This window comes from Onychomys torridus, chromosome 16, assembly GCF_903995425.1.
Source record: "Onychomys torridus chromosome 16, mOncTor1.1, whole genome shotgun sequence".
Taxonomy (NCBI): domain Eukaryota; kingdom Metazoa; phylum Chordata; class Mammalia; order Rodentia; family Cricetidae; genus Onychomys; species Onychomys torridus.
Genome location: NC_050458.1, coordinates 64,108,045 through 64,132,300, shown reverse-complemented (window position 1 = coordinate 64,132,300; position 24,256 = coordinate 64,108,045). Strand labels below are relative to the sequence as shown.

At 51.4% G+C, this 24,256-nt stretch overlaps 1 protein-coding gene across 4 annotated transcripts; it reads right to left on the bottom strand.

Moving 5' to 3' along the window:
* Positions 1-13: 13 nt before the first annotated feature.
* Positions 14-22,430, bottom strand: Prpf40b (pre-mRNA processing factor 40 homolog B). Of its 4 annotated transcripts, XM_036207745.1 has the most exons (26): positions 22,371-22,430; positions 14,582-14,662; positions 13,741-13,884; positions 13,383-13,448; positions 12,714-12,741; positions 12,459-12,484; positions 12,256-12,366; positions 11,835-11,955; positions 11,724-11,748; positions 11,314-11,520; positions 11,001-11,127; positions 10,860-10,924; positions 10,255-10,419; positions 10,045-10,153; positions 9,578-9,728; positions 8,484-8,617; positions 7,854-7,968; positions 7,620-7,711; positions 2,314-2,430; positions 2,009-2,146; positions 1,704-1,799; positions 1,511-1,600; positions 1,237-1,414; positions 898-959; positions 663-806; positions 14-576 (listed from the first exon to the last, which is right to left on the bottom strand). In XM_036207745.1, exons 1-26 carry the CDS (start codon positions 22,371-22,373, stop codon positions 484-486), a joined length of 2,688 nt encoding a protein of 895 aa, XP_036063638.1. In that variant the 5' UTR covers positions 22,374-22,430; the 3' UTR covers positions 14-483. The 4 variants fall into 4 exon arrangements, with proteins under 4 accessions (XP_036063638.1, XP_036063640.1, XP_036063637.1 ...); XM_036207747.1 differs by lacking the exon at positions 14,582-14,662 and having other exon boundaries at positions 21-576; positions 22,371-22,427; XM_036207744.1 differs by lacking the exon at positions 22,371-22,430 and having other exon boundaries at positions 21-576; positions 1,511-1,597.
* Between the last annotated feature and the right edge of the window lie 1,826 nt (positions 22,431-24,256).

Sequence of the window (24,256 nt, the reverse complement as noted above, 5' to 3'; positions counted from 1 at the left end):
GAGGACAAAGTAGTTGTAGATCATGTTATAAATATTATTTAAAAAACAAGAACAGAACACGTACATCGAGTCCCAGGGGTAGAGGAAGCAGTGGTGGAGCCCCAGGGCCAGGTCAGGCAAGAGCAGGCACTGATGCTAGAGGGTGAGGACCCTGCCCTCTGCCACCCAGGCTGTGTCCACCAGCCTGTCTCTTGGAAACCCCTTCTCACGCTTCTTAGCTACTGGCATCCCCCACCCCGTGTGATATAGACTGCCCATCTCTGGTCTGGGGCTGAGGGCCAGGGCTGCACTAGTTTCTGAGAACTAGGGGACCCTTGAACACCAAGAGCAACCTTGAGAGGTGCGAACAGTAGTGTGTTGGGAAGGGTAACTTTAGGGAAAGTGGACACAGACCAGACAGACGAAGGGAGTCTGAGGCAGATGGTGAGGATGGCCCTGGAGCCACTGCCTCACTAAGTCCCGAGGCAGAGAGCAGCTCGTGGGTCATTGGTGATCATCCAGCTGCTGCAGGAGTGTCCGTCTTCGCCTCTCCAGCTCCCCCTCACTCAGCTCGCTTTCCGATGTGTCCCAGCCTGTCTGTTGAGCAAAGGTGTGGCTTACCTGAGCCCCCTGGACAGTGTGTCACAGGCTGGGGCGAAAGCCAGACCCATCCATCCATTCACCTTCTCCTTCTTGACTGCAAAGCCTGGAGAGCGGTTCGGGAGCCCTGCCTGCCGGGGCCCCCTGTCCTTGTCCTGCTCGTGCTGTCGGTCTTCACTGTCCTGGCCAGCTTTCTCTTCGGGGTCCGTCTCACTCTCAGGACTGTTCTGTTAAGAGTTCAGAGCCCATCTGAGCCACTGAGCAGCACAGCTGGAAGGCAGATAAAATGGACTCCAGGGCCTCAAGAGTGCTACTCACCGACTTGTGTCTTCTCTTCTTAGTTTTCTTTTTTGGTTTCTTGGCTTTCCGAAGACCATGATCTATAGATTTAAAAAAAAAAAAAAAAATCCTTACTAAGTCTCACTGGGGGAAAGAGAAGGCTCATCCTCTTCCCTGCATTCTCTGTAGACTCTGGCTCCTGGTCTGAGGAAGGCTGAATCTGGCTTCCCTTCCTCCATCCAGCTCCTTGCCTGGGCAGGGTTGGGAAATCTCGCTGCCCGCCCGCCCCTAGCTAGGCCCCCACATCGTCCTAGGCCCTCGAGGGGTCCTGCTGTGCCTCCACTGAGTCAGGACCACAGGCTCCCAGAAACCGCTTACCCGGCCCAAGGAGAAGGTGGGAGGATGGGGAGCCTGGTCCTCCAAGGGCAGCACCCCCACTTTCAACTGACTCAAGTGAGGATGAGGGTTCAGAGCCAGACTCTGAGGGGTTCCGCCTCCTCCGCTTGGGGGGCCGGAGGGATGGTGGGGGTAGTTCCTCTTCATCTGACTCAGAGCCCTAGACAGACGAGACACAGGTCAGCCCAGAGTTCGGTGCTTTAGAAGCCCTCACTGAGAGCTGGGGACAGTCCACGCCCTCTACCTGCCGACTCACTGAGGGCGAGCGAGAACGCTTGCGATGATGTTTCTTGCCCTTTCTGCCATGCTTTCGGCCTTTGGTGTGGAGGTGCTGGCATTCGGTCTGCTAGAGGCAGAGGGAGAGGTGAGAACCTACCTTCCTGTCTCAGCGAGGCCTGCCTTTTCTAGGATCCCCTCAGTCCCCTTCCTTGGCTGGCCAGGTGCCTTACCTCCAGCACCTGCAGGAACTCTCGGAAGAGCCGGATCCGCTCCGACTCCAGGGTGATCTGCTCAAAGGCTGAGTCGCACACAAAGCGCTCACGGACCTTGAACGAGGAGAGCACTGCTGATCAGACCAGGCCCTGCCTGGCCCAGCTTGGACACGCCACGAGCACTGGGCAGGGCTGGGGCAGAGGAAGGAAGGGAACTGGAGCTGGCCCAGGGCTTGTGCTGTGACTGGGGTGGGCCCTCAGTGGCGGAGAAGCTCCGATGCCCTCAGGCTTGAGGGTGATTGGGGCCAGGCTGTGCTCCTGACCTCTTCCCAGGCAGTGCCCAGCTCCAGGGCAGGCACGGCCTGCCTCAGCATGCTTCGAAAGGCAGCTTCTCGGCGCCGCATCCTTCGCGCTTCCTCCTTTTCCCGTTCCCTCTCCCGTGCCTCTGCTTTCTCCAGCAGCTGAGGGCAGAGGGAAACACAACAGGGTCAGGCCTACTCTAAGAGGTAGGAAGGTGGGGTCTGGACTCCGGCCATCATCCCCCAAGCCCAAGGTAATCAGCAGGGTAGTGAGAAGGAACAAGACACTGGGGTACTAGTGAGAACCCCCTCCCTGCCCAGCCCCTCACACTATTGAAGGTCAGCTTGATGTTGCCTGCGTCCAGCGCAGCAGCCCTCTTGTCAAAGCTTATGACGTGGGCGAAGTCCTCAAAGGCTGTGTTCACCTCCACACAGAAGCCCCGGTCCTGTGGGCACAGCAGTGCGTGAAGGCCAGGGGCACTACAGGCCCAAGACCCGAGGCCCATAGGCAAAGGATCCGGCTGCAAGGTGTTCAAGCCTCTGCCCTCACCTAGGACCCACAAGACTTGTGACACACCTTAGAAACCACGCTAAGTCTTCCTCACACAGGTCCCTTCTGACCTGTGTGGGTCATACGGAGCCAAGGAAGTCAGGAAGTTTCTTCAGTCGTGATAGATGACTGAGTTTTGCACAATTACATCTTTGTTCCTCTGGCCACAGCTGGACCTTCCTGCTGCTCATGGAAGCTGCCATGCATTCCTAACATTTGGGCTGTACCCTCTGCCTCTCATACTGAATGCTCATTATGTAACAGGTTCTCTGCTGGGTGCCTGACACATCTCCTCTAATCTTCTCCTCTGTTAGGTCAGTCTCTCACTTGACGCTCTGTTCTATCTCAGGTCTAACCCCCAGATCTGTGCTTCAAGTACTACACCCAGCCTGGCTGCAGGGTTCCTGGAAGAGATGTTGGCCATCACATGTGGACCTCTCCGGCAATATTAAAAACACGTCCATTGTCTAAGTACATGGCCAGACTCTACTTCTTGTCAAAAAGCTTCCATGTCCCAGTGAAGTTGAGTTGAAGGATAGTGATGTGAGAGGTAAATGGAACACTGTCACAGGCCAGCTTTCCTGTCCTTCCACACAGACGGCCTCCTCCAGTCTCCCTACTTGCTGATCCTCTCCCCAAGAGTCCTTTCTCAGTCAGACTCCAGCCCTTCCAAGCACACCCTTCTTTCTGTAGGAGGGAGGACACAGCCAGAAGACTCTGGGTATACAGCTCAGTCTACCTCCCTTGAGACTGGGTCTCCCAGAAACTGAAGCTCTCCATTTTTGCTAAACTCTCAGGCTGGGATCATGTCTCTGCCCTGCTTCAATGCTGGGGTGGCAAACACACCAGACTTTATGTGGTGTTGAGGATTCACACTAAGTCCTCACACTTGTGCGGCAAGCATTACTTCCCTAGCAGCCCCTCCATAGGGAAGGCTTGACTACACCCTTTTCACTGTCCTCCCAAGGAACACAGCTCCCTTTACTTAGAATAGCCCTCCATCCTGTTTTTAGCTTCTCAAGCTAGCTGGTTTTCCCCCCTCACTTTCAATTCCTTGGACACAGCACAGGGAAAAGAAATAAACATTTATCAAGAGTCTGCTATAAGTAAAACACTTGACAAAATGGTTTTTTTAATGTTATTTCTTACAATGTGGTACGTAGATTCTCCCCAATTTATAGAGGATAAAACAGGCTCAGAAGCACAAGACAAACTTGTGGAGGTTTCAGGGCTAATAAACAGCCAGAAGTCACTTCACTGTGAGATATATGCAGTACTCTTCTCTCCATGACTCCTATATTGTGACCTCTACAACTTCCCTCGTGTGGACATACACATGTGTTCCTGAGAACTGCCCTTATACTATTTGTATTATTACTAGTTTTTGTTTTTTGAAACAGGGTTTCTCTGTGTAGCCCTGGCTATCCTGGAACTCACAGAGATCCGCCTGCCTCTGCCTCCCAAGTGCTGGATTAAAGGTGTGCTCCACCACTGCCTGGCTTTTTTTTTTTTTTAAACTTACCTGATCTACATTTTCCCTAGCAGTTTCGCCCCTCATCTGTTGACTTTCAGGCCCATACCAACTGGGTATTCTAATGCACCACTCCCATACCCATCGTTAATCTTCTAGCCCAGCTCTCCAGTCTTCTATCTGCTCCAAGTTCACTGTCCTAGGTGATGAGACTATGGATGGCCACGGGAACTGAGATCACCTGGCCCCCTGAGCTAGGAGCCCCAATGAAGGAGTAGAACGTGGAGCTGTCCAAAATAACTGCTTTCTCATGGTGTAGACAGGAGCCCAGCAGGCCATTCTACCAGCTACTTTGGCTAAATGTTAATAATAAAATGTAGCTAAATCTTAAGATAGGTATTTATAATTTGCAGGATCGCCCTGTACAAGAAATGTTACTTGGTTTATTCCTTCTTGCCCAGGTTGCTTTTAAAAGTTACTTCCCAGGAATGACTGTCTTCTGCAGCCAGTTCCTTTTGTATGCGTGTGTGTGCATGTGCGTGTGCGTGTGTGTGCATGCACATGCTTTCGAGACAGGGTTTCTCTGTGTAGCTCTGGTTGTCCTGGAACTGTAGACCAGGCTGGCCTTGAACTCACAGAGATCCACCCTGCAGCCAGTTCTTTCTGTTTACCTCTCACTGCTTAAAATCCTTAGTACTTAAAAGCACAGTGCTGCCACCCACCGCCTGCCTTGCACCTCCTACCCTTCCCTTAACTTCACAGAAAGACCTGGTGGTTCTGCTTTAGTGGTTCTATCCCACTGAGTTTAAACTTTTAACTTTTTTCTGAAAAGAAAAACATGATTTTAAATGTCCCCATCTTCTTATCTGTTTACCTATGAATGTTAGAGTTCTCGGTCAGACTTGAAAACACTTTTAAACAAATCCTTGGCAATCTCTAAATTGTTCTTGGTGACCTTGATAACCCTTTGATCAAAACTGAGGTCAGGGGGCATATAAAAAAGGTCACCTTTAAGCTAGGCAGTGGTGGCACACGCCTTTAATTTCAGCACTCCGGAGGCAGAGACAGGCGGATCTCTGTGAGTTCGAGGCCAGCCTGGGCTACAGAGCTAGTCCAGGACAGGCTCCAAAGCTACAGAGAAACCCTGTCTTGAAAAAAACCAGAAAACAAACAAACAAACAAAGGTCACTTGTAACTTTTACATTTTAAAGCATTTATTTTGCGTGTGTATATGTGGGCACCCCGTGCCTCGCGTCTGTGAAATTAGTTCTCTTCTACCAATGAGGATTCCTGAGATCCCACTAAGGTCATCAGGCTCGGCGCAATCCTCTACCCACTATGGCATCTTACCAGCCCAACTTTTTTCCCCCAAGACCACCGGGTTTCTGTGTGTGTATGCAGCCCTGGCTATACTGGAACTCACTGTAGACCAAGCTGGCCTCGAACTCAGAGATTATCTGTCTGCCAAGTGCTGGAATTAAAAGCATCCACCACCACACACACCCAGCCCAACTTCCAAGTTTTTTAACAAATATTTTTTAATGCACAAGAGGTACAACTTTTTCTTCTAGAAAATAAAGACCCACCTCCAAACTGGGCCTCAGCACATGTATGTCAAGGAATCTATAGCCTCTTGTCTCACCTGCCACCTAAACCCCGCAATAGCTGCCTGACTAGTAATCGCGCCCCCTCTTCCATCCCTCTAACATGGTCTCTGGCATCATAGATTCTCCAACCTTTGTATCAAAGAGCACAGACAACAGGGTGGTACTGGGATGAGTTCAGGGACAAAGGTGAGCTAAAAAATGTAGCTCAAGAACCAGTTATCACTTAAGATCTTGAGGCTTGAGGAGCTGAACTCCTACCTCTTCACTAGCACTTCCCCTAAGGATACAAACAGACTGGGAAGTACTTCACTACCACCACCTGAGCTACCATTTACAATATAATCATCTAGGCCTCCTCTAGCATCCAAAGCCCTTTGCAAAGCTCTAGTGGGCATGTGGTTCCAGAAAAATAAAGAAAATCCCAGGACAACATGACACATCTTACTTCAGAGTAATTTTGAAACAGTAAACTCTTGGGGGATTCTTTCAGGTCTTTAGAGATAGGATCTGTTGTGTAGCCCAGGCTGACCCGCAACTCACCATCCTCCTTCCTCAACCTCCAAGCACTGGGGTTAAAGGTGTGAGCCACTACACTTGGTTTATTAGTTCCACATTAAACAGGTAACTATATTACAATGCGACATCCATGGCTTTGTAAGGTGATCTACCTAACAGTACCCCATGTCCCTCTCAACTCAGACACCAAGTCGCCATCTTCGGTAACTGGGTGTCCCTTGGTGGAACACTCCCCATTTTTGAGAGGAGGAAGCTGATGCTTAGAAAAGTTCACACAACACTTAAGAGCTCAACCTGGACTTTCACCCCAAGTCCTACTGCTAGTTACTGTACGGGACCGTATCATCAAACACATTATGTAGTACTATACTAGGATAGTACTGACTCGGAATGTCTGAATTGCTATTAGAATTACATGTTACATCTATCTACTTCCATAAAGAAATACACTTTCTTTCCTTTTGGAACACAAAGCTCCCTTCACTTGCTTACTCACATTTGTAACTTTGACAGCCACGGACAACTATTTCTCCAGTAAAGAAAGTGACAGGGCACATGGGCCAGTGAACAGCAGCTGGCACTTGCCAGCACTGAGAAGGCAGTAGACGGTGAGGGGGGAGCACCTCACCCTCTTCCTCTCTCTTAGAGGGCATGGCACCTCAGCCAGGGTCCCTGGCACACCTTGCAGAAGGAGCCCAGTGCTGACAGATCACCCAAGCTGGCCAGAGACACTGAAGATCTGGGTTTTGATGTGCAGCCAGGCACATATGGTACACACCTATGATCCCAGCATGTGGGAAGTGAAATGAGAAGGACTGGGAGTTCAAGGCCAGCCTGGGATACATAAGCCCTTGTCTCAAAAACCAAAACAAACCATATTTTTGTGAAATCTGATTTTAAAACATTAGCAGTAAGTTCCAAATTCTTCAAAACACTCTACAGGCTGGAAGGAACGTGGCTGTGGGATATAAGTTTACAATCATCTGTGCTTGTTTCTCAGGCCTGCTATACCCTTCCCATCCACTTGCCTTTGCTCCTGTAGCACCCCACGCTTACAACATTCTACCTCTCCCACCTACTCGTTCCTGATGGTGAGGTCACTGGGTCACTATCAACTCTTCTGACTCGTGTCTCTGTAGTAACACTTGCCCCTGGCTAATAGTTCTCAAGTTTGTTTTAGGTCATGAGCTCCTAAGAGCATAAAATGATTTGTTGCTTTGGTTTTTATTTTTCTGACACAGGGTTTCAACCTGGCTGGTACTCACTTACTGCTCAGACTGGCTTTGAACTTGTGGCTGTCCTCCTGCCTCAGTTTCCCAAGTGCTAGGAATACTAATATGCATCACTACTTCTGGCCAGAAAAACGTGTCTATTTTTATCCCCAGTACAAGCTGCCCTGTTCCTGAAAAAACGTTGACTTAGGGAGTCCTGGTCTAGAGGGTAGAGCTTACACACCCAGTCTGTCCATCCATAACACCAGGTCTCCCTCACCTTCAGAATGTCCTTTATGATCTTCTTCTCATCATGGAATCGAGCCTTCAAGTCCTCCACATAGAACTTAAATAAGTCTAGAGGAGTAGAGCCTGCAGAAGGGAGAGATGGGGGCCTGGCGGGCGGCAGCTTCCCAAGGCCCAGGGTGGGATCAAAGGACAGGACCAGGGAGTGGGATGCAGAGGCTGGCAGGTAGGAAGCCAGACCAGACAAGGGGAAGCCTGGCTGCCTTACCCGGCTGGCCCAGCATGTTGGCAAAGCGGACATCGGTGCTGACTGCTGGGTAGAGCTCCATCCAGGTGGACATGGAATGCAGCTGCCCTGTTTCATGCAACTCATCCAGGAAGGTCTGAACAGGGAAAGGTCAGTGATAGGAGAATGAGATAAGGAGGGAAGCATGGCCAGGAACTAGGGAGGAGGGAAGAGAATGCAGACTTGGACAAGTGGGGCATCAGGCAAAGGAGGCAGAGATGAGGAGACACAGGCAAAGACACTCCAAAGGGAGGAAAAATGAATAGACAAACAGAATAAGTCTGTCTGCAGGCAATAAAGCAGAAACCACGGGCAGCACAGTTTTCTGACCTGACTTCCATCTCCTGCTATGACCAGCTTAGTCAACCCACTACTACTGCTCCCCAGCTGAGCACAAAATGTCTGGCTCCCACCCAAAGGGAAAGACTCTTGGTCTAGCTGGCACCCATGTCTGAGGGTGGTACAAACAGCTTGTCTCCCCGAAGGGGCACTAATGCAGAGTGGCCTTAGAGGATGTGAAAGGGGCTGGTCCACAGACCATTCAGAGGCAAGGCACTACAAAGAGTCTGGAGCAGAGCTGAGCTAACTCTGACCCCAAGAGCAGGAAGATACCTGAAAGGCCTCCCGGTTCTTCCGCTGCTCTCGCCGCTCCCGAAGCCGGGCCCGTTCCCGCTCTTCCTCCTCCTCTCTCTCCAGAGCTCGGATATGCTCCTCAAAGCAGATCAGTGCATCTTCTTTGTCCATGTCTACATGCAGGGAGCAAGCTCAGCAGGCACAGTATCTGTAGGACAGCCCCTCAGGCCCCATTTCTTTTCTTTTTTTTTTTCCTTTTTCTTTTTTGGTTTTTCGAGACAGAGTTTCTCTCTGTAGTTTTGGAGCCTGTTCTGGATCCCAGGCTGGCCTTGAACTCAGAGATCCACCTGCCTCTGCCTCCCGAGTGCTGGGATTAAAGGTGTGTGCCACCACCGCCTGGCCAGACCCATTTCTTAAGAAAGCTTCCCCTGTGGGTGCTAGGGGCTCTCATGGGGTGGAGAAAAGGGAAGCAGAACTATTTGGGAGCAGTCACTAGTGGTGGTTCCTGGGGAAGAGTATTAATTGAATGGAAAATTAGCCAGTACTCAACTGAAGACTTTAGCTTTTAGAAACCACTATATAACCTAGTTATCTTAGCATCTGAGGCATCACATCTTAGGGAACTGGAAGTCAGTCAGGCTTTGATGCAGCTTTAGAGGGTGAATTATTCTGTCAAGACCACAAGACAGTAATTCCTTACTACAGTTCAGGCCCACAATACTAAGACAGTTTAAGACCATCTTCACATGAGCTATAGATCCCACCACCTCTAAGGATTTCATATTTCTATCCAAGACACATAATATTCAGGTGTGTTCAGTGGACCCCAGTGCTAGGGGTAGAACTCAGTAGTTTATTTAGCACTTGCCTAGATTCAGTTCTCAGCACTACAAAATAAAAAAGTTAAAACAAAACAAACAAACAGAGATAGAGGCTGATCTAAAATGCATATAAGGGCCAGGGCACCATCCCTAGCACCACACAGACAGACACAGCAGCAGACCAGAGGGACAATCTCCAACACTAGACCCCAGAGTCCAAGAGAAGCCGTGACTGAAGGTTAGTCAGTCAACAGGCAGAGACAGGCCCTGGGGTCTCAGAGCAGTGAGGAAAGGGCAGACAGCCAGGCTTACTCTGCAGCTGCTGGTCCTGAGCAAAGCTGGGGTTGTCCATGAGGTACTGCTGGGCCTGGGACCATGTGGTTTGGAAGTTGACACTACTCATCCCATCCAGGATGCTCTTCAAGGCCTGGATATTTCGACGCCGAAGCTGCTTGGCTTGTTCCTGGAAAGCCACAGGATGAAAGTGAGGCAGGGCTGGCAAAGGAGGATCTGGAAAAAGGAGGTAGTTAGACCCTACGAGGGCCAGACTTGGGACTTCTGTGTCCCAGGAAAGGGGAGGAGTTCCGAGTCACAAACCAGTGTCCTCCTTGCCCTCCCCCATCCAGGGAAATTATAGGCCCAGTGCAGAAATTGGTAAGGTAAAAGTTCCACACCAGCTTTCAATTCAGAAGGGATACTGGCTGAGCAGAGAAATGAATAGCCATGACCCACAGGAAATTAAGGGCTAGGAGAATCCAGCCAGTGACTACGACCATTACCTTCTCCTTCTTAGCCAGGAAGAAGAGGACATCATCATAAACCTCTTTTCGATCCCTCTCAGGGACCACAGCCCAGACCTCCAGGTCCCCAAAGGTCTGTTCTGCCCGCCTGTGGAGCACACGGGCTGTCAGTAGGTAGCAAACAGAACCCTGCACCTGGGTGTTCTCAGAGTCCCTGAGCCCCAGCCCAGCCTGATTCAGCCCTCTGACCGGTAGCGCGTGGTGGAGGTCATCCGTCCGTGCTGCTCCAGGAAGTGCTGCAGGGTCTGTCTGGCTTCCTTGGCCCTCAGCCGGGCCTCCTCCTTCTCCTCCTTCTCCCGCTGTGCCTTGTAAGCATTAAACGCCTGCTTCTTCTCACTCAGTTTGGGCAAGGCACTGGAGTGGGTAAGGTGGAGACAGGGAAGAACACAGCGTGAATTACCCTGCACAGCCCACAGAGCAGGGTCTCAGGACACGGGGGGAAAGGGTTCCACAACACCAAGCTGGGGGTCCATGCTCGGACTTCGCATACAGGTGTTCAGAATATGGGAAGGGATGAGCAGTGAGGGAAGAAATACCGAGCCCTCCTGCTTAGGCATTCTCAAGTCACCATCACACGCGTCTCGGTAGGCCCCTCTTCCCTAACTTTAGTTCAGTTCAAGCCAATACTTATTCACTAAGATCTCCTGGCTGTACCTTTCCCTCTTCGTATCCTGGAGCTACTCTAGCTTTCCCTTCTCCTCACCCGACCCCAGCCACTGGGGCCTGAGCGTTGAGTTCAACATCCTGGCCCCGTTGCTTTCATGAACAAAGGCTATCCCCTCTGCTCAGCCTACCTGTATCGGGGGTCAGTGACTACCATCTTCATGGCCTGTTCCCATGAAGCATTGGAAGGGACAGCCTGGAACAGAGAGGCATAGGTCTTGGAGCCTGCCCACCCCAACACCCCAGGACCTCCCTAGGAGCCCACCAAGCACCTTGTCCCTCAGCAGCTCTTTGAAGGCCTGCTTTGCCTTCTCCCGGTTGCTCCAACTGAGGCTACATCTCTCTGGTTCGGGCCTAGCATCCTCCTCTTCCTGTGGTAGCCGATGCTGCCCAGTAGAGCTGGAAAGGAGAAAGGACTCAGCCACAGGCCCATAATCCTTAGAGTTTTCAATGCCCTTCACTCAGCAATGTCCTGTCCTGTTCCTGCTCCCCAGGGAGCCCTTCAGAGGTCAAGCTCAGCTCGTCCAATGTCCCTCCCAAGGCTCTGAAGAGAATGAGGCTGCAATGTACAGTGGCAGCTCTCACCTGCTGGGGCCCTCCTCCCGCTGCAGGAACCCCTGCTCCAGAGGCTGGGCAGCCTCCACTACATCACAATCTTCACTTCGACCCGGCTCGGGTTCCAGGAGGGCCATGGGCACTGGGAGGGGACCGGGGGGTACAGGCGGAGGGTCAGGCTGTGGCTGAGGTGGCTGTGGTTGTAGTGTCTGCTGCAGCTGCTGGGCCTGCTGTTTTCTGTAGGCAAGCCAAAAGGGGGATGGTATACCAAAGTGAGGACAGGAAGGTAGGGCAGGCTGATTGCTCTAGCTTGGGAAAGACTGGCTCTAAAGCAGCTGACCCCATAAGGAAATAAGATTCCTCCTCCCACTGAGGAAGGATACCGGTGACCCACTCCCTCCCCCTAGTGCTCCAAGAAGGATAGTGGTCAAGTCACTTACCCTGCAGACTCTTGTTTGACTAGGGCTGCAAGGGGAAAAGGTACCAATCACAGAGTAGCACAGGACTCGGAGTCGCCTTGCCCAGTCTTCCCTTCTACCTCCGACCCTCACCGTCCAGGTCGTCCAGATCCTTGGGCCGGGTCCAGCGGGACTCCTGACTCTGGCTGTTGTAGTAGAATGGCTTCCCTGTGTCTGATTTGTACTCTTTCCAGGGACACTGGGACAGCAGCAGCTGCAAGAGGGGCGGCAGAAGTCAGCAGCAGCTGGGCAGCTCGCCAGCCTGTCAGGGGACCCAGGGGACCCAGGGACAGAGGAGGACACAGTAGTCTTTAGTTGCCACCTGGCCTTGCCTGAATGGGGGAAAGTGGACTTTCTAAGACCCAAGGGAGGTAATTCCAAGGAGCATGGAGGTGGTCAGGGATCTTGGGGTCAGAGGAACTACAATGAATATGGTTAGAGACTCAGGAAGGCCAAGGGTCTGGAAAGGCCAGGGAGGCTAAAGGGACAGAAGTGCCAGGAGCCCACTCAGGACCTCCGCCTTGGACTTGAGCACGCTGGGCTTCTCCCACACGGACTGCTTGTCGTCAGCGTTGTAGTAGTAGATGCGCCCATCAGGGGCCACATGTTCACTCCACAAGGCCCTCTAGGGGAGAGGCACCGAATCGGAATCGTGGTCAGGCTCCTTCCCCTCAGCCTCCCACTTTCTACCCAGAGACCTAAGCTAGAAACACTCACCGGGGGGCCTGTCCCAGGCACAGCAGCTAGAAAAGAAGGCAAAGGAAACCTACTCAGCCCTTGCTCCGAACCCCATCTTCTCCCCACTTACTCCTCCCGTGTTCCGTCCCAAAAATATCCCTCTGACCCATCAACATCCCAAAATCCCTGGCATCCCAACAGGCATGATCCAGCGTGGGCTCCAGTCCATGGTCCCCTCTCCCCTGTGCCCCCCAACCTCCGAGCCTGGGGGGAGCAGGCCCCCAGAAGACTCACAGCTGGCGGTGTCCGCACCCGGAGCCGTCTGCCGAAGAAAGAGGAGGGGGAAGGGTTGGGGCCAAGCCCAGTGGCCCCCCAGGACCCAGGCCATGGGGGATGGAGAAGCAGGCCAGGCCAGGATCTGTGTGTCCTGTCCCCAGGGATCTCTGCCTCTAACAGTACTGTCCCCTCCACCCCACCAGGGCTGTGCACTCAGACCCCACGGGGAGTCGTACTAGAGCGCCTTCCTTCCGTTTCCACAGGTGAGAGTGTCCTGTTGAGTCAGCCCCTGAGATCCATCTCTTCACAGTGGGTGCCAAAATTCTACACCGCACTCAAGACTCCACTACCCTGAGCAACAGCACAAGAAGGTGCCACGGCCTCTTTCAGAGGCGAAGAGGATGTGCTATGAAGAAACCTGCTGGCATGTCTAGAATGCAGAGTATCTGAAGGAGTGGTTCTTTAAGGGTGTTGGGTGTGGCAAGAGAGGTGAGGAGAGAACGCGTTGCCTTTGGCAATGAGTGGGAAACTAGACTGCTGAGTATGTGGCAGCGAGGGTTTGATGTGAGGAATACTGCCAGGGACCAGAGTAGACACAGGAGAGAGAGGAGAGTCCACGTCCATGCACTCCAAGTCAGACCCACATGTGCAAGACAGAGCCTGCTTCCTGCTTGCCCTAACGCTTACCGCTGCAGTGACAGGTACCGCTGGCATCAGCATCCCTGGCATCATTGGAGGTACCATTCCTGGAATCTATAGATAGAAAGCCCAGCAGTCAATGTTAGAGTAAGAGCCAGCCAGACCAGTCTCTCTGAGTTGGGTTTCCTGAGAGATCCCTTTGGGGGCTCTAACCCTCACCTGCGGCAGACTCTCAAGCAGTTTTCAGGTTCTGGACACTCAGCATGCCTGAGAGCTGTTTTAATCATTCAGCAGACAAATCGCTAGGAGTCTGGCCCAAAGCTTCCCTCCCTCCCCAGTTTCTAAAGCCCCGATGCTCACTCTCAGCTCTTTCCCAGCTAGAGATCCCCGTGGAAAGAACAATTACCTGTGTAAGCGGTGGTGGTGCCCCCATTGGCGGAAGCATTGGGGGCAGTATGCCAGGTGGCATGGGGGGAATGGCTGGTGGTCTCTGACTCATAGGGGGCAGCCCCATTGGAGGAAAAGGAGGTGGGATCCCTGGAGGGGGCATCTAGAAATGAGGAAAGAAAAGGCCACTGAACAGAGGACACTGTCTTATTATGGCAGAGACCACCTATCTCAGGCACTACCCAGTCCTCATTCTAGCCCAGAGGTGATTCCAAGGCTTTCATTCGAGAAGTAAAAGGCATAAAACTCTCTCCCTCTTCACTACTGAGGAAGACAGGTAACTGAGGAGCTCCTAGGCATAATGGCACGCACACAGCTTCCTAAGCAGGGGAGGGAGAGGAAAAGGACACGGGAACAGTACCAGTCTGGGGAGGTTGTACTCCCCACCCAGAGACCTTCAGGTGAAGGGAGGAGGCTGGGATCCCAGTCTCCTGCCTCCCGTCCTTTCTAACTCACGACCACCAATGCTATTCCAGCCCGAACTCAGAGGCTTTCGTAAAGAGAAGGTAAGGAATAGTCAAAGAGAAAGAAGCCTCTCCAGCCCTCACCCACTGGTCTCCCCTTCCATGTCTCCAATCTCCAGCCCCGTTGTGGCCCAAGGACCAAACAAAAAGGGAGAACCGTCACTTTATGGACGAGAGCATTAGCAGCAGCTCTCCCCAGCCCAGCGCTCACCACCACCCATCTTCCAGATACCAAAAGGCCGTGTACAGGTCCTTGCTGGCAACGCAGCAGTGGGAGGGTGGGGGCTGAGGATGCAGGCTGGAAAAGCCAAGCCCAGGGAAACACATAAAACTTACGAAGGGTGGTGGCATCATGGGGGGCCCCGGTGGGAAGGGGGCAGGCGCTGCTGGGGGCCGGGGACCAGAATCGGGAACCGACTGTTGAGGGAGAGAAAAGTCATAGGACCCAGGATGGGCACAGAGATGAACTTTCGCAGAAGGGAAGCAGAGGGATGAAAGAGAAACACAAGTTCAGGAGGGAGTTTCCAAGCCCCATTTCCTGCCCATCCTGAGCCTGAGCCCTGCAGAGCTCTGCTCTCTAGTGCTAGCCCAGAGCACCAGCTGACGGATCCCTTCATGTCACCTGTATTTTGGGAGTTCCCATTTTGCCAAAGCCACAGCAGAGGCACAGAGGCTCTATTACAGGCATCTGGCTCTTCCCATGACATCAACCCATCCTCCTGCACCTCTCTCAAGCCAGTCAGGGGTTGACGTCTTCCCTTGGTCAGTTCACTGGGTTGGAGACTGTTGGTCCTTTACAGCCCTAGTGCTTTACAGGCAGCTTCCTTCTAACCAGACTCTTCACTCAGCCACCTGCTCCAACTTCTACTCCCAAACACCCCGGGCCATCCTCCTCCACCCGATGGCTACCCTTCCTTTACAAACCCCGAGCATGCACAGGCCCGCACAGTCCAAGCGTCCCTGTCTCTAACAGCTGACCACATGACACTATGTAAAGCAGCTCTATCTGACCCTTCCTTACTTTCCTCGTGTACACAATTTTATTACAACGTTTGCCTGGGTATGTTTTGCCCTACTACAGGGTGATGCCATTCCACAGAAGCAAGGATCACATGACTTGCTGAAAGCTGGATTCCTGGTACCTGCTGCAGGGTCTGGCACATAATAGATATTCAATAAATACTAAATGAATTTTTAAAACAATGAAGCAAATTAATATATAAAAATTTCCAATTCTAAAATGTCATTCTGTCTATAGAAATTACAGATGTATAAAATGATAGATGTACAAAATCTTCATTTTTATAAACACAGATGAGAATAAGCTTAAATATCCATCAGTAAAGATTCATCATACACAAACATAAAATGGAACACTACAGTCATAAATGAGAATGAGGAAACTCATTACTAAGATACAGATCAATGTCAACACCTTAAGATACACTGGTAAGTTGGAGGGAGGCAAGGTACAGCGAAGCTTTATCACATGTATAAACATCGGTGATAAGAGAGACAAAAGACAGAAGGGAAAGCTCTTCACAGTACGCCATTTTGTGTCTTAGAAACATGCACCATATGGCTTTATTACCATTTGGTGGTGGGGGCAGCTGGAGTCATGGCTCAGCAGTTAAGACACTTGCCTGCTCTTCCTGAGGGCCTGGGTTCGGTTCCCAGCACCCACATGATAGTTCACAACTGTAAATAACTCCAGTTCCAGGGAATCTGACATGTTTTATGGCCTCCATATGCACCAGGCACAGATGTAGGCAAACACTTAAGTACACAAATAAATCTTTTTTTTCCCAAGTATTTTGGGGACTAGAGAGATGGCTTAGTAGGTAAGAGCACTTGCTGCTTGAGTATCTGAGTTTGGATGCCAGAACAGAGGCGCACGCACGCACGCACGCACGCGCGCGCACACACACACACACACACATACACACACACACACACATGCGCACACAAGCTGTGCTTGGCTGTAACCACAGTACAATGGAGGGCTGAGACAGGACAATCATTAGAACTTGCTGGATGTCAGCCTAACTCAGTGAGAGGCCCTGTCTCTAGCAAGTAAGGCAGAGAAAGATGGATAAAATGCCTGTCACTTTCCTCTGATCTCAGTGCACAGACAGACAGACACATTTATTGTTTTGTGTGTTTGTTAGTTTGTGAGACAGGGTCTCACTGTGTAGCCCTTGCTGCTCCAGCACTCACTCTGTAGACCAGACTAGCATAGAACAAAGAGATCCTCCTGCCTCTGCCTCCGGGGGCTGGGATTACAAGTGTGTCCGCACCCAGCTCACACACTTTTTAAAAGGTGAAGATGGAGCTAAAAGGCTGTTCTTCCTAACTGGAAGCTGAGGAGCAGCATAGGAGTTCTAGGGAGAGGTAGTAGCTTGGATGAACAGGAACCACCCTATAACAGTTTCTCAGCTACACCTATCCTGAGGAGGCCTGGGCAGTGAAAAATGCTTTCTAACCTTTTTTTCTAGAAATATCTGTCTTTTACCTTGTCCTCCTAAGTAGTCATGTGCCAAGCTACTACAACTGACCCCATTCTCTACCTTCAGCTAAGGGCACTGTCCCTGTCCTCTGGAAATCTTAGCTGTATGGAATGTCAGAAACACGCTGCCACGGAAGGAAATCAAAATTTGTCTTCTACTCCTCCGCCCTGAACTGCTTTAACCTACCAAGTAATCATCGTCGAGTCTCATCAGGCCCAGCCCATGTTATGCAGTCCTGCCCAAGACAGAGACCTGGGAGTTTATCTATAGTGCCATACACTCAACAATACATCCCAAGTTCTCTTAGTTCTACTCCAAAAGATCCCTTCAGTCCAGGTACACTTCATTTTTTCCTCAACCCGTTTTTCCATCTATCTACTATGTGACCTCCCAAACCCTCATATCTACCTTTTTTTTTTTTTTTTTTTTTAAGATTTATTTATTTATTATTATGTACACAGAAGAGGGCGCCAGATCTCATTACAGGTGCTTGTGAGCCACCATGTGGGTGCTGGAACTTGAACTCTGGAAGAGCAGTCACCGCTCTTAACCACTGAGCCATCTCTCCAGCCCCTCATATAAACTTCTACCTGTACCCACAATACACTCTTCAAAATGTACCTCAGATCCATAAGCACCTGCTTAGAATTCTCCAGTCGTTTCCTACTGTTCTGAGCATGAACAGCACAACCCTATCCAGTTAGGTCTAGGAGGCTGCCAATGACCTTGCCAGCCTCTTCCATACCCATCTTCTGTGCTCCAGCCAGACTCAGGCTTTCTCCCATCTCAGGTATTCACCTGTGCACAGAGCACCTCTTCTATGTTCTATACACACTTCACAGACAACACACACTGCCAACCCACTGCACTAGCTCAAGCCCTCCTTTATATGCTCAATACCACACCCTTTACTGTTAGGAGTTACCCACTGGAAGTGTACAGGCATTAATTAGTATAATTCCAAATGTACTGTTTTGCGTGGCACTAAGACATACTCTATTAAACATGGATACTCACATGTTAGATTTAACGAACTATAACATCTAGTGGAACTTCACTAAAATGAAAACTAAGGCAGAGTTAAACTCAGCACAGTGGCTCAACACTGTCATCCTAGCACTCGGAGATAGAAGATCCGGAGTTTGAGGCCAGTGTGGGCCATGTAGTGAGTACCAAGCCAGCCTGGGCTGCTGAGACTCTGCCTCAAAATATACGTAATAAATGAGTTGGTGAGGTACCTCGGTGGATTAAGGCACTGGCTTTCAAGCCTGAGGACCTGCACTTGATCCCTGGGAGCCACAAGGTGGAAACAGAGAACCGACTTCTACAACTTCTCCTCCGACCTTCTCACATGTACTATAATACATGTGCATTCATCCAAAATGAGTAACAGAAATTTTAGAAAAAAAATTAAAGTGGGGCAGTTGTAAGCTGGAATGGATGCTTGTTTCTTGACTTGAATGGTCTTGGTAAGTCCCACCAAACTTAAGGGCCACTGGTAAGGCCTATCATCAAGAAAACACTGGAGGAGACCCTGGAAATCGCCACAAATGCAAGCTCTCCAACCTGGAGACAGGGCATCACTCTGTAATGAGGCTGTCCTGGAACTCACTGTCTATTCCACTCAGGCTCTAGCCTCAAATTTGCAACAAAACAGCCCTCTTACCTTAGCCTCCCAAGTGCCAGGATTATAGACATGCCAACTTTTGTTTTTAGTTGTATAGTCTACACTAGTCTTAAACTCCTGATGTTCTTGTCTCTGCCTCCAGCACAGGAATGCCACTACACACACCAATGCGTCTCTTCTGTCGTGTGAGAAAGTAAGACAGTAATGGCTAAAGTCTCACAGCTAGTTTCAGATGAGCCCCGACTGAATCTAATTTGCCTCCATTAGAAGCACAATGTCTGCCAGAGAAAGCAGCTATTTTTCATACCAACCTTCCCTGCAACTCCAACCTCATCTTAAGAATGTGTAGTGGGGGCTGGAGAGATGGCTCAGCGGTTAAGAGTACTGACTACTCTTCCAAAGGTTCTGAGTTCAATACCCAGCAACCACATGATGGCTCACAACCATCTGTAATGAGATCTGGTGCCCTCTTCTGGCCTGCAGCCATATATGCAGGCAGAATACTGTCTACATAATAAATAAATCAATCTTAAAAAAAAAATGTGTACAGTGGTGGCGCACACCTTTAATCCCAGCACTCAGGAGGCAGAGCCAGGCAGATCTCTGTGAGTTCGAGGCCAGCCTGGTCTATAGAGTGAGTTCCAGGACAGGCACCAAAACTACACAGAGAAACCCTGTCTTGGGAGGAAAACAAAGAGAATGTACAGTATGCCTATTGCCTACCCCGTAAAATTCCTCAACTTACAGTCAGGTGCTGGTGTCACTGGCCTTTAATTTAGAAGGCAAAGACAGGCAGATCTCTGTGAGTTCAAGGCTAGCTGAGTCTACACAGCAAGTTCCAGGACAGCCAGAGTTACACAGAGAGACCCTGTCTCAAAATAAAAAGTAAATTAGTAAGCTGGGCATGATGACATATGCCTTTAATCCCAGCACTTGGGAGGCAGAGGTAGGTAGACCAGACTGGCCTCGATCTCTGAGTTTGAGGCCAGTCTAATCTACTGAGGGAGTTCCAGGATAGCCAGAGCTAGGCAAAGCAACCGTCTCGAAAAACAAAAGGCTTTTTTTTTCTTCATCTACCATCCAAAGCCTTTCTATACAACCAATCCCACACTCTGGCCCATCCTGAGTCCAGGGCTTCTCAGTTCCTTTCTGTACAGGAACTGTTAGATTACCCTCTTGTTTTGTTCAAGACGATTGTGTTCCTTTAACATTATTGCACACCCCACATATACATTCTATGTCCTTTCAGGATAGAGCGCACCTCTTTGCAGAGCGGCATGCACCTCTGAGAGTGTTTACTGGGCTTCTGAAATTACCCACCTCTCCATTGCAGAGCAAAGTTCCCTACATTTCCGAAGTGAGTTTCTTTTTTTTTCCATTTCATAATGTTTGAAGACATGTGGGGGCACATGAGCACCTAGAGACCCAAAGCGGTGTTGGGAATCATCCTTGATCAATCTTGCACCTCATTCACTGAGGAAAGCAGAGTCTCTCAATCAATCCCAGAGCTCACGGATACAGCCAGCCTTACTAGCTGTCCTGCTCTGGCAGTCCAGTCTCTGCCCTCAAAGGCCAGAATTGCAGGGAGGTGGCCATCTTTGTAGGTTCTGGGTTCGCAGCACAACAGCATTTACTAAGCCATCTCCCGGGCTGGGTTTTCTCTTCTTTAAACTTGCCCAATTGCCGAGACAGGGCTCTCCACCTGAAATGCTTTGATGAAACACGGTCTCATCCCTAACCTTGGTGGGGTTTTTCCTACAACCTAAAACACTGTTTGCTGAGCACAGTCTGTGACAGAAACATATAGACTAGCAGAGATTCTTTGGCTTAGGGAAAGGAAGCTGGTATCGAATACTCATGTGGGAAAAATTACAAGACAGAAAGCTGTGTGTGATCACCTTCACACTGGGCTGGAGACTTCTGGCCAGAATTCAAACACTGGCCTATTTCCATCCGTTACCCAGGGGAAACGGAGCACTGGGGTGGATGGAAGCAAAGACGGGACTTTCAGAGCCTTCCCTTCCCTGGGCTGTCCTTTCTTTCCTCAAACACCTGCTCCTCTCACGGCGGCAGCACCGGTACAATTCTGGGTTGCTAACGCTTGCCTGAACTCTAAGGTGAACAGGGCAAGACGACAGAAGGACAGAAGAGGACCTGTTGTGTTTTCCTGAACAGAACACACATTTAGGGGCTGGGGGTGACAGTGGTTTCTGAGGCACAGAAACCAGTGGAAGCATGCTGCTACAAGAGGTAATCAAGTCCCAGACTTCACATCTATGGGGTATCTCAGAGCTGAGCATTCAGAAGAACAAAGAGAGAACAGACAAGAACGGAGAAACAGAGTGGGTAGAAATAAAAATAACAGCTAACAGGTAATGGTTGCTTATCATGAGCCAGAATCACACCAAGTTCACTGAATCCTCACAACCATCTTAGAAACCATCCCCTGAGGTTCTGACAGACTACACTTGACTATGGTTCTGAGAGGTTAAATGGTAGAGGCAGGTTTGGAATCCATGCAGTCTGACCCCCTAACGCTGCCTCCCAGAAGGAAGGATGGTGCCACAGATGACATTTCTTAGCCTTATCTTTTCCTCCCAATCCTCACACAATCCTGAGATTCTCAGACAGCCAAGTGATCCTAGGTTGGCCTGTTTGATTCACTCTCCCTCACTGAAGGAACCGTTATAAAATGAAGGCTAGGTAGGGGTGTATTTCTCAGAAAGAGGCGGCCATCATCGAAAAGAAACAACAGGGTTGGGAATGTAGCTCAGCAGTGAAGAGCTTGCCTGGCATTAACAAGGCCCTGGTTTCAATGCACAGTGCTGCAAAGAACAGCCGGGACACCGGGGCTGAGCCCCAACAGGCCCAGCCCCTCCCTCAACCAACCCCTTCCTAGCCTCTACTCTGGTGTGCAAGCCCTTGCATTTCTTCAGCTCCCCCGAAGAACCTGGGGATCTTTCTAGAATATAACTTCTTGTTGTCTCTGATCACCATCACCTCTTCCCTCTCCTGAAGAACAGAATCTTACGTTACTTCTGGCTCTCATCTTTGGGAGCCAGGGTTCAACTTCCTCCATTTACAGGTCTTCCATTCCTCCAACAGGATTCCCAAGACCCAGGCCCACCAGGACGCGGCCATGAAAGCTTCAAATGTCCTCCTACCCGCAAATCCCAGGGAATTTTTCCCAGTCCGGCTGAGCGATTCCTCTCCAACTTCATGCTTCCCGAATCCTAGAACCCATTGGCCTTAAATTTCCTCCTCAAAACCCGCCCCCTTTTGGAACTGATGGAGATTCAGTGTATCATTTTCACCCATCTTCCTTCTTAAAAGTCAATGGGAAATCCCAGGCCCAAAGGAAGGTAGTGTGACTCGCCCAAGGTCACACATAGTGATCAGTTTGTTGGAAGGCTGAGCCAGGGGCTTGGGACCAAGGGGCCAATGCTCGCCCATGGCTTGGACTAACCACTCCAGCTCGGAGGTGAAAACCAGGAGCCTCTCTTTGCTCAAGAAGCCCTCTCCTCACCTCCGGAGACAAGGTTTTGGGAACGCGTGGAGAGAGAAGGGAGTCGGTCCCCTACTGGGTCTGGGGGAGGGGCACGGGGCACGCCAAATGGCCCAGCAGGGCTACCTGGGGTTCCCGCCTCCCGCCCCCTCTTCCTCCCGCCCCGGCCTCTCCCCACAGACCCGCCCTTCGCTCCATCCCTTCCTCCTCCTCACGCACAGCCTCCCACAGCCCTCCGTGCCCGTGCCCCCGGGCCCCGGCCGCACACCCCCCGCCATGCTCCATCATGGCCTCCCCGCCCCTTCCACCCCAAATCCCCGCCCCCACCCCCCTCCGGGGCTCCTTGCCCTCACCCCTCGGTCCCCTCGCCCTCCCTCAGGGTCCCGGCTACCCCGGCGGCACCCCCGCCTCCCCGGCCCGAGCCCGGGCCGCAGGGGGCGCTGTGGGACAGCCCCGGGCCTCTCCACCCCCGCGCGGGGACGTTACCATGCCAGAGCCTCAGAGCAGCTGGGCCGGCTCGGCCCACTCGCCAGTAAAAACAGCTCTGATTGGCCGGGCCTCGGCCGGGAGGGCGGGGCCAGTGGGGGGTCGCACCCCTTCGTGGCCGGGGCTCCCGTGCCTTTCGCCGAGGAGCGGAGCCCCCCAACCGGCCCGGTGTGCCCGGTCCGGCTCCGCCCCCGGCACGGAGAGCCAGGCCCCGCCCCTGCGCGCAAGGTCCCGGCCCCGCCCCTCCGGGGGCGGGGCGCGCCTGCTCCCGCCTCGGCCGGACCGCGCGCCGGGCTGCGCACAGCGGCAGCGCCCGGCTCAGCTCCGCCGCCCGCGCCTCCGAGGCCGCCGCCCGCCTGGAGGGCACCGTCGCGCTCCACGGAGCGCGTTTTTGTTTTTGTTTTCTTTTTCCCTGTGCATTGTCTGTACTTTTTATGTCATTAATTCAAGAACTATTAACTGAACACCTGTTCCAGGAACCACGTGGGTGCACGGGGCGCGGCCGACACATCCCCCGAATTGGCCGGTCCTGGCGTGCACACGGGTCTACTCGTTTAATCCCGAGGTTGCTTTTGGAATCTGGCTCCACAACGTTTATAATGTGAGATAAATGTTCGGTTGTGCAGATAAGGTCTTGGGCTAGTAACTGACGACCGCTAGCCAGGGCTGGATGCAGAGCACCTCTTTCTTTCCCCCCCGGAAAATCCGAGTGAAGACGTTTCCTGTTTTCCTCTGTGAACACTTGTGCCCATACTCGATCCTCAGCAGCATGGCAGGTTCCTGAGCCTGAGTCGGGAAAACACACCTTTATGTCTCAACTTTATCAATAGTTGTGTAAAGTTTCTTGTACTTCTCGGGCAGGACATCAAGGGGGAAAGGGAGACCTGGGGAGGGAAAGAAGCCCCTCTCCCTGGGCTCTCATTTGCCTTTCCTGAAGCCATCTCAAATAGCAACCTCAAGTAGCTCTCCCTTTTTCTTGTTTTTATTTTATATATCGGGGGGCACACGGGTGCCCAGCGCACCCATGCGGAGGTTAGAGGGCAAGTTTCTGGAGTGGGTTCTCGCCTTCCTCTGTTTGGGCCCTGGGAATTAAAATCAGGTCATCAGGCTCGGTGGCAATTGGCTTTACCCACTGAGCCATCTTTCCAGCCTCTCCCTTATTTTTTAAAAAAGAACGTGTGTGTGTGTGTGTGTGTGTGTGTGTGTGTGTGTGCGCGCGCGCGCGTGGGCGCTGTTGCAAGTATGTGAGGTCAGAGGGTAGCCTGTAGAGATCATGACCATTCTCTCCTTTGACCGTGTCCCGGGATCAAACTCCTGTGGTCAGACCTGGCAGCAATCACCTTACCTTCTGAGTCCTCTCATTTGCCCTGATAGTTTTTTTGTGCAGCGTAGTCAAGCATCTGGCTTGACCTGAGTGGATATAACTAAGGTTACTGGCAGCAGTGTTGGGCATCACCCCACCCCACGACTAACAGTTTAACAGTGTCTAGATTGCCTCAGAGAGGACCTAGCCTTGGAGTTTACAAGCCTTTTTGGAGCACTTGAGGCACAACAGAAGTGGGTCAGAGGTTCCATGAATTTTGTTTTTTGAGACAGGGTTTCTCTGTGTAGCTCTGGCTGTCCTGGATCTCACTGTAGACCAGGCTGGCCTCAAACTCACAGGCCTGCCTCTGCCTCTCCAGTGCTGGGATTAAAGGTGTGCGCCACTAGCACCCAGCTACATTTTTTTTTTTTTTTTTTTTTTTTAAATCAGGTCTCTCGCTGGTCTAGAACTCACAAAGGAGACTAGCCAGTGAGCCCAGGGATCTGGCTGTCTCTGTGACCCAGTTGTGGGTTTACAGCTGACCCTACCATGCCTGGCCTTTTCACTAGGGTTCTGGAGAACT

Excerpts from the sequence above, each read along its gene's own strand:
- Prpf40b (XM_036207745.1), bottom strand. Across the intron at positions 13,449-13,740 it reads CACCACCACCGCTTACACAG|ATTCCAGGAATGGTACCTCC; the intron begins GTAATTGTTCTT and ends TTCTATCTATAG. Across the intron at positions 960-1,236 it reads CCACCTTCTCCTTGGGCCGG|ATCATGGTCTTCGGAAAGCC; the intron begins GTAAGCGGTTTC and ends TTAAATCTATAG.